At 41.0% G+C, this 18,948-nt stretch overlaps 1 protein-coding gene across 2 annotated transcripts; it reads right to left on the minus strand.

The window, feature by feature from the left end:
* Positions 1 to 6,484: 6,484 nt before the first annotated feature.
* On the minus strand, positions 6,485 to 18,911 carry LOC5579945 (tetratricopeptide repeat protein 37). 2 transcript variants are annotated; one of them, XM_021848700.1, is made up of 8 exons: positions 18,797 to 18,911; positions 18,643 to 18,742; positions 18,362 to 18,570; positions 15,976 to 17,482; positions 8,990 to 9,174; positions 7,698 to 8,924; positions 6,982 to 7,156; positions 6,485 to 6,918 (listed from the first exon to the last, which is right to left on the minus strand). In XM_021848700.1, the coding sequence occupies exons 2-8, from the start codon at positions 18,730 to 18,732 to the stop codon at positions 6,565 to 6,567; spliced, it is 3,747 nt and encodes a 1,248-aa protein (XP_021704392.1). In that variant the 5' UTR covers positions 18,733 to 18,742; positions 18,797 to 18,911; the 3' UTR covers positions 6,485 to 6,564. The 2 variants fall into 2 exon arrangements, with proteins under 2 accessions (XP_021704392.1, XP_021704391.1); XM_021848699.1 differs by having other exon boundaries at positions 18,643 to 18,865.
* Positions 18,912 to 18,948: the final 37 nt, after the last annotated feature.

Raw genomic sequence — 18,948 nt, forward strand, 5'->3', positions numbered from 1 at the left:
GAGATTCCTTCATTTTTTTTTCAGGAATTGCTTCAGAAATTCCTTTATGGATTCCTTCCCAAATTATTTCGTGATTTGTCCAGGCATTTCTTCAAAGGATTCTTGGAATTAATTCAGGAAGTTGGTAGAGATTGTCTCGAAATTCATATCAAGACTACTTTAGGCATTATTTACAAGGCTATTCCTCCAGGCATTTAAAACAATAAATAAATAAAAAAAAAATTTAAATAATCTTTAGCGTTTCCCAAAAACATTCCAAAATATTTCTCTATCACTTCCATCTAGGATTCATATGCAAGACACTACAAAAAACCCTCATGAGACCGAAAACAACGTCCTCTATGTGCACCTGCAGTATTTGCCCTAAGAATCCTTACAGAAGATGAACCAACAATTTCACCAGGAGTCGTCCACAGATTCCTCCTGATTTTTCTAGGAATTGGGTCCTAAAATGTTTAATAAAATCTTGTTTTTATTTAATGACACGAAAGATCATGTTACTGTAACTATTTTAGCATTTTTTCCCGCTCAAATAACGGCTATATCATATTTAAACTTTATTTTAAAAATTGGGACCATAAATGAACCTTGTGATCATGTTTGACGTTCTCTTAATCGACAAAAACACCACAGGGCTTTCAGTTTTAACACCGGGGTTGTTCCTATTTGACATTTTGGAAGGGACACGGAAAGCAAAATACACCCAAAATTTAAGTTTAAGCCAAGGAATGTAACAAAATCTAAAAAAATGTTTTTTGGACTTAAACAAACGAAAAACATTAAAAAATTAAAGCGTTTGGCACTAAAATTGGTACAGGGCTTTAGGACCCTATTGTTCAAGGGATTCCCCCAAAAAATCCTATTAGGATTCCAGCGAGAATTCCTTCAGAAATTCCTCCAGGGGCTTATTCACAAATTTCATAACGCCAAAAATGACCATTTTCAACACCCACCCACCAGTGTTGTTCAGACTCATTTCCCCGAAAATAACATTTTCCGAACTACGAAGCCACGAACTACTACAACCATGCTCTATCCTCCTAAGATAGAAAAGCAGATGGTTAAGCTTGAGTACTGCACACAAAATCGATCAATTTTGACCCCAGAGAGCCACAATTCATGTTTCGGTGAAATGAAATGAGTGAGTGAGTGAGTGCGAATCATTTCACCGAAACTTGAATTGCGGCTCACCGAGATCGAAACTGTCGGATCCCATGTGCAACACTCAAGCCCAACCACCTCCCCCTCTATCTCAGGAATACAACGCACAGTTATAACAGTTCATGGCTTCACAATTCGAATTTCGGGGAAATGAGTCTGGTCAACACTGCCACCCACCCCCTCATAACGCGTTTTGTAAGAATATTTTCCGAATTTTGTATGACCTGTAACATCTTGAAGACACCCACCCACCCCCTTCAGCGTTATGAAACATGTGAATGAGCCCCAGACGTTACTAAGAGATTTCTTCAGCGATTTCAACCAGGGCATTTAATAAAAACTTTTCCTCGGATTTCTTGGAGAAATTCTTGGAGTATTTCCTGTAAGAATTCCAGGAAACAATCTGGTGGAAATTTTTGAAGAAAATCCAGGAGAAATAACTGGAGAAATTCCGAAAGAAAAAAAAAATTGTCAATTCCAGGAGGAGTTTTCAGATGTACATTGATACATCCTAATTGATGAGTTTTTACAGGTATTCTTCAAAGAATTTCAGGAATAATACTTGTTGTTTTTACTAAAGAAACCCTGGAAGGAGTTTCATGATGAATTTGTTGAGAAATTATCGGTAGACTTCATGGAAATCTTGTAGTAACAAATAATACAAAACATGAGGAAATTCTGGCCGATTTTCAATTAAATTTCGGGCAAGTTGAAACGGCTGGGATTACATGAAATGTAAAATTTCGTAATCATTTAAAATTTTACTACAGAAACATTGTGCTAACAAATGAAACCAACTTTAAGGAACGAAAAACCTGCTAACACTTATTGTCATCATGTTTAAAACTTAGTATTTCATTTTGCCCACCCGTTTTAGCCTACTCCGGTGTACCTTATAGCAGTAAGAACTCATATTTACAGAAAAAATGTCGATTAATTCGATTAATCGAAAAATACTAGTCGATTAATCGTTATCGTTAATCGATATTCTTGGACTGTAATCGATTACCAACTAATCGATTAATTTAGATTTTGCGACAACCCTAGTTATGTTGTTTGCAGACAGAGTACACGCTATTCGAAACTAGGTCATTATTCGAACTAATCTAACTCAAAAAATAAGTTTAATTTCAAGGGAAAATTTTATACATGTAAATTGAATTTATATGAATCCAATAAGTTCAATATACACGTAGTTGTTATTTAGAAAAAAAAGGCAAATGTATTCCGAAATGGTTCTATAATGATACCTGAAATCACGTTTTTGAAGGTAAACACACAGACAAACAGACGTCACACTCTCATCATTGTCCATCGACCACCTTTTTAACGCTCGATTCAAAAATATGTTAGGTGGCCAATCCGCCACCCGCAGCGCTTGCTTCGTTTTTGTTCGTGTTTGACGTTTACACACTACCGCCATCTGTTGGCCCGTCGGCCAAACACGCTGATTTTTGCATTGGGCGTACATGTCCTCGTGACTATAATTTTGATCGAGATTTGTTCTAAGTGTTACGTCTGTTTGTCTGTGGTAAACAGTAGAGTGCCTGTAAACAAGAGTGACGTCATGTTCCAGTTTTGACAGGTCTCCTGCTCGATTGGAACGCGGATTTGTATGGAAATGACAGTTCGCCGCTGTTCCAATTTTGACATTGACGCCACTCTTATCTAGATCCACTCTGGTAAACAGCATTGAATGACTTTTTATCAGAGTGTATTGTTTTTTAAATGTAGAATTGGGCGATCATCGAAACATTTTCGATTGTGATAAAACATCGACACTTTTCTGTAGGCTATAGCCGAATATTTCAAAAGACCCTAAAGCACAGATAAACAGATAAATTTCGTCGTACAGCGAAATAGCGCTCAAAAACTATCACTCAAAAAAATCCAAACGTCATTGCTACGTGAAAAATCACGTAGATCATTCTAAATTCATTTTGCCTCCACTTCACCTGGCTAAGATAAAGATCACTAAACCATTCATAACCACCAAATAGTGACTCGGTAATGTTTACGGAGGTTACCTATCGCACTTACGTGGAATTCACGTAGGTGCCTAAGTTCATTTTGACATTTGCATAGTGTACGTACATTCGGTGTTGAGCTCAAATCCTAAGATGGCGCCCGTTTGATTTTTGAAGAACTTCAGAAGCTGCTGCTGCTTTAAACACTGTGTAAGATTGATTTCAAGGTAAATATGCTTTGAATACCGAAGAATTCCTGCATTACTTAATATTTTATACCTGATTTATAACCTCTATCAATTATAGCTCGCAAAGACTAAAACAAGACATACAATTTATGACTATTATCTATTTGCCTCTCTTTCATTCTGCAGGGAATTTTATTCCTATTTGTCAATTCACCTGGGTTGAAGCATCGCTAAGCTTCAACCCAGTCGAAATGACAGTTAGTGTGAAAGTTCACAGCAGAATGAAAGAGAGGCAGATAGAAAATAGTCATTAATGCATAAACTTTAGTAATTCTGTGACTATTTTTATTTCTGAGTGCAGGATTTAAAATGCTTAGATTGACAATAAAAATATCACAATCTATCAAGTTTGTTTACATTTTCCAATTGGAAATTGCTAGTCCGTTGTCTAGTGTGGTGCTATAAGCTTCCTTCAAAGGGCAAAATGCCCACTGGAAGCATTAACGTGTCGGTGTCTTTTTTTTAAATTAGTTTTCTTCCAAAGACTGTTAGAAATAAGATTGGTCTTTATTACAGTTAAATTTAATGCAAAACCATCTAGGTCCTATTGAAACGCTTCGTAAAGGCTACCGGAAAATCCACGTAGCTCTTACGTTCAGCGACGGTGGAATGGACGAACTTCCAAAGTTCATGCGTTCATTCTGGGCTACCTATGATTTACGTAAGAGCTACGTGAGAAGTGCGATGGAAAAAAAATCACGTATGTTTTCACGTAACAATGACGTTTGGATCATTTTGAGTGATAGATATTGAGCATTTCTTTCACCACTGGACTATCGCAGAAGTTTTCACAAGTGCGCGATTGCATTAAATCGAGTCGGTGTCTTCAGCGGGGTTATTCTTCGCAGTCCAAAGAGTAAGTGCTCTGAAGACATCAACATGATGCGATGCAATCCCGCACTATTATTCGGATTTTTGCACTTATGAAACCGCACAGGCCTTTTCATGTGACAGGTCCGTCTATGCATTTGTTTACATCGGTGGAGGACCGGTGCTAACACGGGCCTGTTATTTTCATAGAACTGTCAAAGAGCTTCCCGATCAGCTGATTTAAAACGTCTTGTGAATAGGCCTATGGACCGATGCACGAGTTCACTATTTGACTTTTGAGCGGTGCCGTGTTATCTACGTAACCATGGCAACAAGTGAATTCGGCACCGCTCAAACGTCAAATTAGTGAACTCGTGCATCGGTCCATAGTGAAAGAAATACACAATAAATAGATAGCGTTGCCACAGAGAACAGACGTTTGTCTTTATTCGTCAGCGTGTGTAAAGCTTTGTACTGGTCATTTCAAAGTATATCGTTATGCTCCTGTTACGCGGCGCTGTGATCTGAATATAGGAGCTTCAATTTTGCCGCTTTTTACAGTTTGGCGCTAGTGTCACCATCAAAAATTGCCACTTGTCGCTAGCGTTGCTTTGTGTGCCAATGTATGTTGACGTTCACTAGTGCCATCGTGTGGTCGAAACGAGTTTGTATGTCGCGCTGTCTGCGTTGGCGGCGCTGATGATTGACTCTAACCTTTACACATGATTTTGATGAAATTTTGTTCGAGGCTCCATGTCTGTTCTCTGTGGCGTTGCTATCTTCATTCTAATATTACGTCTCAACTGGGATAGAGCCTGCTTCTCAGCTTAGAGAGCTTTTTTTGTTTTTAAACATTTAAATGTTTTTTACAAACCAGAAGAACTGAGAAGAGTAAATTTTGAAACCATGAATGTGAGAAGAACCTCTAGCATTTCTTTAATTTGAGTTTCAATAAGAACTTGTTAAAACGTTATGAAAGATAGAAGCTTGTTTATTTTAATATGTAGTTTACTTAAGTGTTTTCGATACTTCGATGCGTCGCTAAAACGACGTTTTTATAAAAAGTGCTTAAAAAACAAATATTTCTAATATACTAATGTCGAATTTGTTTTTGAACCTAGGTTGGAACTGGCGCAACCCGTTCTGAATCACAGTTTCAACCCCAACCCCGTTCAGGTTCGACCGAACCACAATTTGCTTGACGTTGGTTTGTTTATGTGTCGATCACCGACCCAGTTCCTAAAAACGAAAACGACATAAGTCAGGCCTGACCAACCTTTTTTTGATCGCGGGCCAAATCTCATATGCAATATTGTGTGGCGGGCCTTATTTTTTCAGCACAGCAATTTAAATTTTTTATTGGTTAACTAAAATTAATTGAAAAACATTCTTTGAATTCTGTTAAAAAAGATTATAGGGTTTCGTCTCATCTAGCAGGATTTCCTTAAAATGAAGTTCCAAATTTTGTGAGAACTCTGTGTATAAGATTTTGTGAAAAAATAGATGGGATTTAGAACTGCATGAAAACTCATTTTTTAATTTAAAAATCATGTTTTAGAATTCAAACATTCCCGTGTTTTCAGTGAAATTCATGCGGGGATCCTGTCTTAAATTTGGTATATTTTTCGCAGGTAAAGAATTCATGCTCAGGAGTCTGTTAAAATACACCGCAACTTGTAGATTGAAGCGCCCATCTAGCGAATATGGAGTCGCGGGTTCGATCCCCACAGTAGCGGGTCTACCACAAAACGCTGAATCACAAAAGGCCGAAAACACATAAGGCGGAAACATACGAAAGGCCGAATCACAGAAGGCGGAATACTTTCTAACCTACCACAAAAGGCCGAATCTCAAAAGGCCGAATCACAGAATGATAATCCCCACTGGAGCACGTGGTTTCTTTTCGCAGTTTCAATTTGTACATTAAACACGTGTTTCATCGTATACGTGTGAATTTTAAAACTTCAAAACCTTGTAACAGCTTATTATTTACAAAGATTGTGAATGATAATAAACGATGTTATGGGACAGATTTCTTTTATTTAATCTTTTTAAAAGAAATAAGCGGGCCGCACAAAATGAAGCCGCGGGCCGTACATTATTGGGCATGCCTGTAGGCGAATTTCGGCGCGTATTTTCTTCGAAGGAAAGAAAATTTCCTTGCTGGTCAGTTATGGAAGAAAATGTGCGCCGGAATTCAACAACTGGTGTTAATAGTTTGTTGATTCATCAATAGTTTTACCACGTTAAAGCACATACATGTCTGTGATATAAACTGCTCGTTTGTATATAAGAAAATATTGAAAATCATTATTTATTGAAATACAAAAACTATAAAAAACGCATGCGTTAAACTGTACTTCTGTCACCATTTTAGCTTATTTTTTCGGATTCAAAATTCGAATCAACGAGCTCCACGCTTCCTTGCATGTGGGATCCACGTGAATTGCCTTTTGGGCCAGTATTCTCCGCCGATGTTCGTTTACGGGCCGTACCGCTTCGCTAGCCACCGCCAGCCATTTGGCGGCATCTCTGGCGATTGTGCTGCGCTGTCTGTCTTGCAAATCAAGAACCAGGGCGCTTTCCGCTATGTTACTTGCCACGACCAGATTTTTCTTCGGAGTTCGATGATTTTTCAGCAGTGATACGGCCAAAATCTGACGAAGTTTGGGTCGATCCGGAAATTTGTGCACTTGAGACACCAAATAGGCCAAAGATTTACTCTTTTGCTTCTGGAATGTGATTAATAAGTATTAGGGTTTTCAGAATGTTCAGCAAATAATTAAATGACTTACATTATTGAAATAGAACTGCGAAACTAAATATACCACATGATGGCCATGTTTGATATCGTTTTCGTGTTTTCGCAATTCCTTAATGACTAGCTCTGTAAGCACAGTGTCGTTATGTAGCAATCCAAGGGCACAGGCAGCGAAGAGAGCTTCTATGGGCGGAGCAGGTAGAGTGATGCTGAAAATGTTTGCGTAAAGTTAGTAACAAGATTTATATGATTTATAAGATTTACACTAGTCACATATCGTTAAAATTAATGTTTTATGTCACTGTTCGTTTGAATATGATCAGATTAGAAGCGTGCTGGTTAACTCAAATAGGTGGACTCCTTGTTAGCCAACAAGCCAAAATATTAACAGAAAGTCCATTTTTTTAAGAAGCGCCACCTTGAACGAATAGTGGAATTCACAGCGAGTTGAGAGGACTGCTTGCGCATATTTTTTTGTCAAGGTATAGAATGCGATCAATTTGGAAGCTGCGAGCATTCGCACGGCGAAAAAAACTGCTCTTAACAACTTATAAAAAAAACAAACGAGAAAATCGACGAATAGAAATCGATCAATGCAGACACGCTTGTATGATACTAAACGCGAGAAATATGTTTACGAATTTTGTATGAGTTGTAACATTTCGTTGAAACCCACCCAGCCCCTTCAGCGTTATGAAGTTTGTGAACAGGCCCATACAAAGTTCGATATATCGCTCAGCAAAAACTTACCATTGGAATAGAATTGTTTTGGCATCTGCTTCGCCCTGGAATGCATAAACCATAGCCGACATGGCTATCAAAACGTAAGCTTTCTCCATATCGGTGCCAGCCAGCCAATTCAAAGCACTCTCGTATTCGGCGTAAGACTCTTGAAACTGTCCAGCTTTGAAGAAGGCAAGCGCCTTCCCGATCACAGCAAGATAGGTAGATTCCCCCACTTGTTGGTAACATTCGATTGCTTCAACGTATTTTTTCTGCTTCAGCAAACAGAATCCTAAATCACACAATATTTGATCCTTCTGGGTGCCACTTGCTTTCCTGACCGCATTTTGAAAAGCATCCGAGGCAGTTTTCCACAAACCAAGGCGATTACTGATGTTACCTAAGAAGCACAAAGCTTCTACAGAAGCATCATCATCCTTATCAGCGCAATGTCTAACGATCGAATCGTGCGACACGGGCAAAGCATGCATATTGTCAATGGCAAATTTATAGTGCTTATTTTTCCGGTAATCGTCATCATTCATCACTGAACAAACCCAATGTGGATATCCCAAAGATGATTCAGGATGGTAGCCCAGTTGTGTACAATGTCTAAACAAGTCCATTGCTTCATCCGCCTGTCCAATCTGCTCTGCGATCAAGGCTTGCCCAATCCAGGCGTTCATATACGTTGTATCAGTTTGTTGCGCCCTCCCGAATGCTTTATTCGCTAAACTGGTGGAACCTTGAAGTAGATACATCACCCCGAGATTGGACCATCCTAGGGCGGCTGATTTTTTATCTAAAGAAATGGCTTCGATGAAGCAATGTTGAGCCAGTGCAAGATTATTGATTTCCTTTGAGGCACATATCACGCCCAACAGGTTCCAATTCTCCCACCGACTGGGTTCCAGTTTGATTGACTGCTTGGCTGCTTCCACAGCAGATTGCATAAGTTTTCTGCTGTCGTCTTGGGAAAAACTAAACCGTAAGGCCCGACGATACTGATTAAAGGCCAGCTCATACCAGAGCAAACTGTCTTCCTGGTTGAGTTTTATTGCTCGGCTATAGCTTCTACTGGCCAGTTCATAGATTTTTTCACCCTCTAGCAAAGCTTGCCTACGATGCGTGACACCAGCCAAACTTCCTTCTACTAAAAGTTGCGATCTTGGATTGGGGAATTCAGCGACAGTATCCAGCATATTTCCTAGCATCTTCCACAGGCATACGAAATTTGGTTTGATTTTTATAGCTCTGAAACGACAAAAAACTAGTTACCTTTCAGTGATTCAAATAAATGGCTAAAAACCGATACCAACCGAGTTAGGTAATCTACACAATTCTGCGCGTGTTCGCGACTTCTTCCTAAAAGCCTGTTTCCTAGGTAATGATAGCAGAGACCAGCATGAGCTTCCGCCATTCCTTTGAGTGCAGGAAAATATTTGTCGTTGCTAGTGAGCAGCTCAACGAATAGAGGAATCGCATCTCGATGTTGTTTGAGGACCTAGAATGTGTTAAGTTTTAAGTTAGAATAAACCATTAAACCCTTTGAAATCTTGTGTGCTCTAGAGTTACTAAATGAACCCTTCAATATGATAGTAAAAGTACTTCCATTAAACCCTTTAATAATATTTTTTTGTTTCGTTTTCGATCTAGGGAGTCATATTATGTCTTATTTACATTACATTTGCCGCAACAGTCATCTTTCCATAACTCGATATATGAAAGACCTTCGTGCTTGGGAACAATGTGTTACAGAACACAAAGCTAATGCAACTGCGATCCAAGGGCCCATCAAGGTAGCCAGGAAAACCAACTTTTATAATGGTTCTCTAACTCGATATCGATACATGGAATATCGAGTAAGGGAGAGTTCTTTATAACGCAAAGTCAAGCTTCCCAGGTTCAATTATTGGATGGTTCATGATCTTTTCGTGGTGGAAACTTCCTTGGCCATACAGCCGTCACACGCCGAGGACCTGGGATCGAGTCCCATCCCCGAGATAGACGTAACATTTAGAACAAATTTCATTAAAATTCATCGCATAGTTTACACCATCATCATCTGGCGAGCATGTTGCACGAAACACTGTTCTGCTACACAATTGTGACATGGCGACATATTGTGTTTTCAACTGACGATATATTTTCGATTTAATTTTGATTGTTAATTTAACTGTGTGCTTCATTGAAATTTAAATTGTTAGTTTTGTAATCAAAAGTAGTCCTGCAGCAGGACTATTTTTGATTATAAAAAGAAAATTTCAATTGTAGATTTACAAAACATTCATCAAACGAAACAAAGCCTATACAGACATATTATAATTAATACTTTTACCTTTATTGATGACATCTAAATAGTCCGTAACGTTGACATGGTCCGGCTCAATATGGTACATACGACTCACGTTTCCCACGTTGATTGTAAAAATGTTGCTGTTAGTTGTTGAAGAAAGTTATTAATAGAGTTATTAATGCAGTGTTATGGAGTTATAAATCTTGCAAATACGACAATTAGTTGGGGTAGTCCTACCTAGTGTTGTGAGCATATTATGCTAGAAGGGACCATCGAGTTAGTCGATACCTCCTTACAAAACCAGTGCAACTGCGATCCAAGGAACCATCGAATTAGCCATGCAAATCTACTTTTACTATAGTTCTATAACTCGATACCGAGATCGGAATATCGAGTAAGGGAGAGTTGACTGTAGTTTTCAGTGGTAAAATCTTTGTTGTGCAGTCCAGAAAAAGTTAGAAGTCTCTTGTTATACAACATAGTTTAGTCGCCCACAGCCTGAGCAACTCGTTCCTTGATAACGGCTCTTCAAAGTTCTTGACGGTGAGCCGTGTACATGTGAATATCAGGTGATAAAGCTCCGTCTCCACAATCGCAATTATCGTCTTATATAATGTCGTTACTCTTGAGACGAGCGGCTATTCCTGAATGGTTGATAATTAATTTGGAAAGAGTCATGATTTGACGAAGGTTAAAGTTACAAGAAAACCACCACGGTGGGATACTGTGACAGAATGTCCTTTCAGAACCGTTGCTCTAAACTTCCTGCCAAATGCTCACTGCTTTGCGTTTAGAGGGGTTGACGATGTCGAATGAAAAAAATTACCAGGCTGTAATGGCAGTAGTTTTGGTTAAAGCTTTCGGTTAGCTAGGCTTGTTAATCTGCTAAGGCTATCCGACAGGATGAGAAATTCTAATCACTGATATTCCTGCTTCTATGGGCTCTAAAGCTCGATAAGTGCCTAACAGTTCGGCTTGGAACACCAACACCGTTGGGGAAAGTTTCCACATGCTGATAAAGATCTAGATCCATCCGTATACGGTGTTCCGTACGGAACAAGCCGTAAACATGTGCGTCTTAAACTCACCCGAGTGCAGCCCCTTACACGACCCACCCGGCCGACGCCTCTGTGGTCGAGAGTTCCCACAGCTGGTGAATGAACTCCGTGAGTTACCAACTGATCACTCCATGAGTAAGTGATCGAGCTACGCGCATCGCGACTATTCCACGTGCTTCAAGAAGCTTCCGCGTGAGAACACGTGGCGCGGTGCTATAAATACGCGATCCTTTCGCGTAGTCGAGTGAGCCTCGTTCCAACCGCCGCGAATTTAACCCGATCTAAGTGAAGTGAACAGTAGTAGTACAAGTGAATAGTGAACAGTATAGTGTTAAAGTAGTGAAATAAAGTACAGTGACTAGTAGAATCAGTGGTGTCCACCCCGACCCAACCCACGGTCATGGTTAACGCCGTGATGGTCACGGTTAACGCGCCATCATAGCGGTCCTTCGAGCCGGATCCAGCGCCACCCGCCGTAGGAAAGGAATCGACACTTCCGCCGCTTGTCGAGAGCTATTCCGGCACGCTTGCGTGGTGACTCATACCAGAGCGTGTATTCCAAGGAGGATTCTGCTAGCCATTGCCGCCGACACGTCCACCTGGTGCCCTCACCAAGGCGTGTACCACCCGCCCTAAGAAGTGATAATTTATCAACACCGCTACTCACCGCGAGTAGGCACGTTTGCCTGGTTGTGGACCAGACACGGTTCGGCGGTGCATGTAACACACCGTGTTCCAGCTGTTCACTGAATCCGATCGTTTAGCCGACACGTCTGCTTGGTGCCCTCACCAAGACGTGTTGTACCACCCGCCCGAGGAAGTGATCAACCACCAACGCCGCCGCTCATCTCGAGAATTTCCGGCACGTTTGCCTGGTTGTGCGCCCAAACGTGTATTTTCGAGAGGAGTTGGTTGTTCATTGTTGCCGCCCAAACCGACACGTTCACTTGTATTCCAAACCACAACGTGTAGTAGATCACTATCGCCACCGCTTATCCGACACTTCTGCGCGGTGCCTATACCGGGATGTGTATCGCCGAGGAGAATAGTAGATTTGCCGCCCATTCCGACACGGTTCTGTGGTGCCTGTACCACACCGTGTTCACTATCATCGCCGCTCATCCGACACGTCTGCGGGACGTGTTCAACCGAGGATAGTAGTATCCGTTTCACCGTCCAATCCTACACGTTCCCGTGGTGTTCTGACCACAACGTGTAATGCAAGAGGAGTCAGCTATTCACCCATGCCGCTCATTTATCCGACAAGCTTGCGCGGTACCCATACCGAGACGTGTGTCGCCCAGGAGGGAGACATTCGTTCCGCTGCCCAACACGAATCACCGACACGTTCTGTGACACTTTCCCATTGCGTGTAGCAATAGGAGGAACCGTAACCCGACTATTCTACACGTCTTCGTGGTGCTTCGACCAGGACGTGTATCTGTCAACGTGTTTGTTCGACACCCGAAAAACGCCGAAAAATTTCAGCTCATAGTGACTGTTTTGACCCGACACGAATCCCAAGGTCATGGAGTACCGAATCGCAACACAAGACGCTATGCAGCAGAGTTTCACGCCGAAAATTAGATCCGTTGCTGTAGCAGTAACTGGAACCGTTGAACCGAACGATCAAGATACTGCTTCATACGAACGACACGCCGATTTGAAGTCAACAGTTGATACGAACACGTCGAAAGAGTTTTCGTCACTTTTCCGTCAACGTTCACACGTAGGCCAGAAACTAGAGCGAGTGCAAAGCGCACTTGCTACCGCCAAGGATCAGGTGAGCATATCTCGACTCAGGACGTACTTGAAAAACATTAAGGACGCCTACGCTGAGTTCTGCGCCGTACACAGCTTGGTCATAGCGACCGTTCCAGATACCGCTCTACAACCACAGGAGAAAGTATTCGCCAACTTTGAAGACTGATACAATATTGTACGCACGACGATCGAAGATCTGATAATCACCCAAGAAAAGAGTCCCGCTAGAGCTCCGAATCCACAACAACAACCGTTCAACGATCCGATCCCTACTGTCGATGACTATCGCGCCAACTGGAAAAAGCTTTATTTTTTAGCACCCGCAGTAGAGGAGAAGCCAAACCAGATTTCTTATTTGGTTGTCTTCTTATACAAGACAACCACGAACTACCGAACCACGCACATCCGAGAAGCCATCCGATGGAGAATTTTGAGCTCACAATTCGAAAGTCATCCGAATCACATCCGAAGCACTTCAAAGTACAACGACAGTACCCGATTCCAGATCCGCGTCCACCAGTTAAGGGAAAACACGATATTCAATCCAACATAACCTACCAACGCACTGGACATAGATTGAAAATTCAGCAAATACCAAACCTAGCAGCCACACTGCAGTTACCGGACAACAACAGTCCAGAACGACCACAGTTCCATTCCGAGAGTAACGAGTTAGACTTTTGCCAATTAGACCAACAGGAAGATGCACCAACATCAAGCCATCAAGTTCCCGACACATCGCACTCCACCATAGATCGTTCGACCCAGTGTTTGGATATCGATTAGAATAAGCCGATCGAACCATATTCGGAGAGTGTAACAGTTCGCGAACCATAGCAGTTCGTGGCACATCGCATTCGGAGAGTCCTGTGAATGTAAACATTCACTCTCTCGTTTGGTACGTGACACGAGAGCGTTCAATAGCAGCAACTCTCACAGACTGAAACAGTAGCGAACCATTCGGGTGATTTATGTTTTGCATAAAATTGGTAATAACTTTCATATTTTCAGATAATGCAGCCTTTAACAGCCTAACTATAATCTATTGGACCATTGAACACCCCTTTGGTTGCAAACATAGCATAGAAAATAAGAAATATTCGCCTCTATTTCTTGATCAGAATGAGTGTGGGTCAGCGAATGTTACAAGTGTTGACACACAGTGATCGTAACCAAACAGTGGGTGGTGTGTGTCTATTTTGTTTTAGTTCATGTCTCGTTATCTTCAACGAACGGTAAATATCATGTGTGTTGTATGAATGCAGGCGTTTAAATGGGCTGAATTTATGGCTCGTGTGTCAATGATCGTTAAATTTTCCAAAGCCTGATCCGACCTCTACAACGATTGAGCAGCATACCATAAGGAAGATACCGACCGACTCCAAGGAAGCTGGCCGCCAGGATTTCCACTCTGCCGACAACATATCCAACCGAAAATTCCTCCTACCGAATTCCGAAGCCGAAATCCATGCCAAGAGATTCACCGAATGTCCGCCTTGTAAGACCGATACAACAGAGTTACGACTTCGCCTTATCCGATCCAGGTTCCGCCCGTCGAAAAGAACGAGCATGAAGCGTCAGGAACATCTCCCTAAGCCCAACAACATACTGTTGAAACTTCGTGTCAACCGGGGGGAGTATGTTTCGTACGGAACGAGCCGTAAACATATGCGTCTTAAACTCACCCGAGTGCAGCCTTACACGACCCACCCTGCCGACGCCTCTGTGGTCGAGAGCTCCCACAGCTGGTGAATGAACTCCGTGAGTTACTAACTGATCTCTCCATGATTGAGTGACCGAGCTACGCGCATCGAGACTATGGACCGATGCACGAGTTCATTATTTGACGTTTGAGCGGTGCCGTGTTATTTATGTTACCATGGAAACGAGTGAATACGGCACCGCTCAAACATCAAATTAGTGAACTCGTGCATCGGTCCATGGACCAATGCACGAGTTCATTAATTTGACGTTTGAGCGGTGCCGAATTCACTGGTTTCCATGGTCACATAAATAACACGGCACCGCTCAAACGTCAACGGGTGAACGCATGCACAGGTCCGTTCCACGTGCTTCAAGATGCTTCCGCGTGTTTCTAGAACACGTGGCGCGGTGTTATAAATACGCGATCTCTTCGCGTAGTCGAATGAGTCTCGTTTCAACCGCCGCGAATTTAACCCAATCTAAGTGAAGTGAACAATAATAGTACAAGTGAATAGTGAACAGTATAGTGTAAAAGTAGTGAAATAAAGTACAGTGACTAGTAGAATTAGTGTTGTTGATTCCCTTCATCCGAAAAATACAGTCCACCTCGACCCGACCCCACCGGAGTTGGCCACGGTTAACGCGCCAACAACCAGTAAGGCCGCATTTGGATACCTGGTAGCAATCATATTTTCAATTTCCTCAGTGCAGCACCGGTGATTATTTTGTAACAGACTTTGAATCGATCGATAGGTCAATTGAAACAAGTTTTTGTCAGATCTGTGGTGCGAAATGAAAGCACGGTATGATTCGTATTGTGGATAGTCTTAGCTTTTGTATCACCATCCGAAAAAAAGTCCATTTTTCAAATGCAAATGTTATTCTATATAACCTGAAAAACAAATAGTTCATACTACACGTGGTTTATTCACGATGCCTGATAAACGTAATGCCCATGATTATTGAGTGCTCTAAATTTGTTTAATTTTTGCATTGCTAAATTTTGCGCATTTTTTCAGAATTTTCCTAGTGTAAAGAACTACTTGGACACTTTTATTATTCACTTTGGCATCGAGTTTTTATTTGGCTAAATTGTCTGAAACTCTGCAGTAAAATACACTTATTTACAGAACACATCGTTGCGAAATAAGGGCTCAGAAGTTTTCAAAATAAAACCTTGTCGAATTGAATCGAAACTGCTAAAAATAGGATCTATTAGATCCCTATTGAAAATAAACGTATGGTTTCGCCACATCGCTAAGCACAGCGAGCTCCGATAGCAGCCTATAAAGTCCAATAGACTCCATGATTCCATCAAACGATAAAAGATGGTTTTAAAATATGGTTATTTTGATGCCAGTAAGCATTTACTTTTAAATTTATGAACTAAGCTGCACAGCGCATAGCAGACAAAACAAAAAATCGATTTTTTGGTGCATGTTATCAATAAGTTTAATGTAGATATTAAAATTCGCATACTTACATTTTTGATATTTGCCAACTGCAGCTTCGGATAGGGATTATCGGGCTTCAATTCGGCCGTTTTCTCAAACACCTTCATGGCCGAAGTGTAGGATCCACGGCCCATGTAGGCGTCGGCCAGTCCTTCCCAGGCGGTAATATTGTCCACTTCGTATCGGATCACCGTACGAAATGCTGCGATCGAATCGTCATACGATTGCCGTCCTAGGTGATGCAAACCGAGCTGAAGATGCGCCCACGAGGAGCCGTTGCCATTGACGAGGCTGACAGTGCTCTGCAGTAGCTGGTGATTGGCGTCCCATTCGGACAGCGTCCGGTATAGTGAACTGAGCAAGATGATTGCTTCCTTATGGCTAGGATTGAGTGAAACGCTCTTTTCCAAACATTTCCGGGCTCGGACGGTATCCGAGTTGTGAATGTACAGTTTACCTAGCCAGTAGAAGCAATTCGCGTTTCCAGGCTCTAGTTTAGTAGCTTTCAGAGCGCTTACAAAACTTTTTTCGATGTCTAAATTAATATAATATATTCTTGCTAACTCTAGAAGGCAATCACAGTCGTTTTCATGGTTTTGCAGAATTGTCTGTGCTTCTAATATCCTATTTTGCCTAGTGAGATGTAATGCCGTTAGGTAATCATGTTTTGCACTAGCTAAGCCAGTCGATTTCAAAGCTGCGACTTCATCTTCAAAATTATCGACAGTGTTCAACAGAATTTTCAGTTTTAATTGATAGTATGACAGCTCCGAACTGTTTTGGTCTTCAAAAACCTTTGCACTGATGGAACTGGCTTCTTTTAGTTTTTCTGGATCACCATTCTCAATCAGCGCTATAAAATAGTTAGCATTCACGATCTTTAACTGACGATATATGCTTTCGGCTAATCCGTACGCTTTCTGGAGACAGTAGATTCTTGCTAGCACTTTAAGGCAAATATCCCAATTCGGTTGGATCGTATCAACTTTCTTCAGCATAGTTTCGGCCTCTTTCAGCTCCCCCGAACGGTAATGGAGTATTCCTCTAGCGACCATAGCTAACGCTGATGAGGGATTCAACTGAATCGCTTCTTCGAAAGTCGTACTAAGGGGCTTATTGAGAAGCGCCTGCATTTGCGTGTCGGTAACTAAATTTTCCGCATAAGCTTTGCATATCCATTCCAGAGGATAAATATCGTTTTGGAATTTCCTATTCATAAGGGCGGCTTTTTCGACTAGCTTTTCGTACATTTTCAGGCGATGCAGCAGCTTTAAATAACGTTTGAATTTTTCACTCAGAAACGGATCGTCGTCGTTATTAGTTTCATACTCAAGAACCCTTTCCACCAGTGCTTCGTATTTTGACTCCAATGATTGATCCGTGAGGAGAAGCTTAGATAGACACATGAAAGCGGATTTTGTTCGTTCCTCTTGACTGCTATGGATCTCGCTTTCAAATAGCTTAATTACTTTATCCAACTGAGAACCACTGCGTGCGACGGTTTCGAGCTTTTTATGCAAATCGGGAAACTTGTCTCTATAATCAACAGAATGAAATAAAAGAAATAAATTCACAATTTTGATATTTTTGTAGCCGACTTTTTATTGTTACAAAAATGGTAATCATGAATCAGTAGTATAGTGTCTAAATAATGCAATACATGATTTTCCGTACCTTCATATATTCCTCACCATTTAATTGGAAATGAGCATAGAACGACTAGCATGTCCCAATGGTATACTATACGTAACCCCATCAATATTTATGAGTTTTTGCTCATAACACATTATTATTGCTATTTTTTATTAAAGTTCCATATATGATCGCTTGTAAATTGTCCAAATGTATTCGATTACATCTGAATAACGCGATAAAAAACTTGAGCAATCATATTGAGCATTAAATTTTAGTTTTAAATGTTGTATGTTTGATTTTGATAGGTGTACGAATATGGAATTTGGTACATTTTAGACACGAAGTCTGTACATTTCATTATTCCAAAGATGGAAATAATAATTTTTCTTAATAATAAAGTATATTTAAAATTCAAAATAAAGTACACCCGATTCTGTTTTAGCACGGATTTTTTTTTACACGGCCGTGCAAAAAAAGTTTCCATAAATTTTTTTTCGCCAAAACCTTATTTTTGCATGAAACGTCGAGAAATGTTGTTACTTTTTTTGCACGGTTTTTGAAATTTTTAACTGAATTTTTTTTTTGTACGGTATACGCATCCCCCGTGCAAAAACAGAATCGGGTGTACCATTAAAATTTAATGGTTTAATGGTTAAATTTTACAAACTGATGAAAACAGTACGAATATGAAATTAAGTCACTGTATCCTAAAATATCAAAATAAAATCAAGACGCCTAGAGTCAAACCAGGACAGATGGTCACCTCACCCAATAACTTACGGAGTCAATTCCAGCAGCCTGCCGCACACATCCGGAAGGTCGGCATCGTCGGCACAGCTGGCCAGTCCCTGCAGGGCCACTGTGGGATCGCTACTGCAAGCAAGGGCTCGCTTCAAGAAACTAGCCGCTTCCCTTTTGTCGGTGTCCTGATAGCAGGCACCCATCAGCAGGAGGGCCATGTAGTTTTCGGCATCTTCCTTGAGGATTTTCTACGGATTCGCAAAGGAAAGTAATTGGTCAACGATAGGTGACGACGGGTCACAACAGCATTCAATACTTACGTTGCACAACTTGATGGCTTCCGAAAATTTCTTGTTCTTCACTGCTTCCCTTGCGTCCTTGAGGGCGGCTTTGATTTCCTTTGACGACATGCTAATCACACTTTAGAAAACAATGTTAAAACTATAAAAATATAAGAATTTCAAAATCTTTTACTGCCCAGGATCCAAAAACACCGGCTGTCGATCCTTTCTGACGTTTGTCACTGTTGTCAACAGAAGTTGGCGACTCGGCGATTTGAATGAAAAAATGAAAATATCGATTTTTTTTGGCACACAGGGAATCGCCTACTTCTATTATTTGGGATT

Source organism: Aedes aegypti, chromosome 3 (genome assembly GCF_002204515.2).
Source record: "Aedes aegypti strain LVP_AGWG chromosome 3, AaegL5.0 Primary Assembly, whole genome shotgun sequence".
In the NCBI taxonomy this organism is placed as follows: domain Eukaryota; kingdom Metazoa; phylum Arthropoda; class Insecta; order Diptera; family Culicidae; genus Aedes; species Aedes aegypti.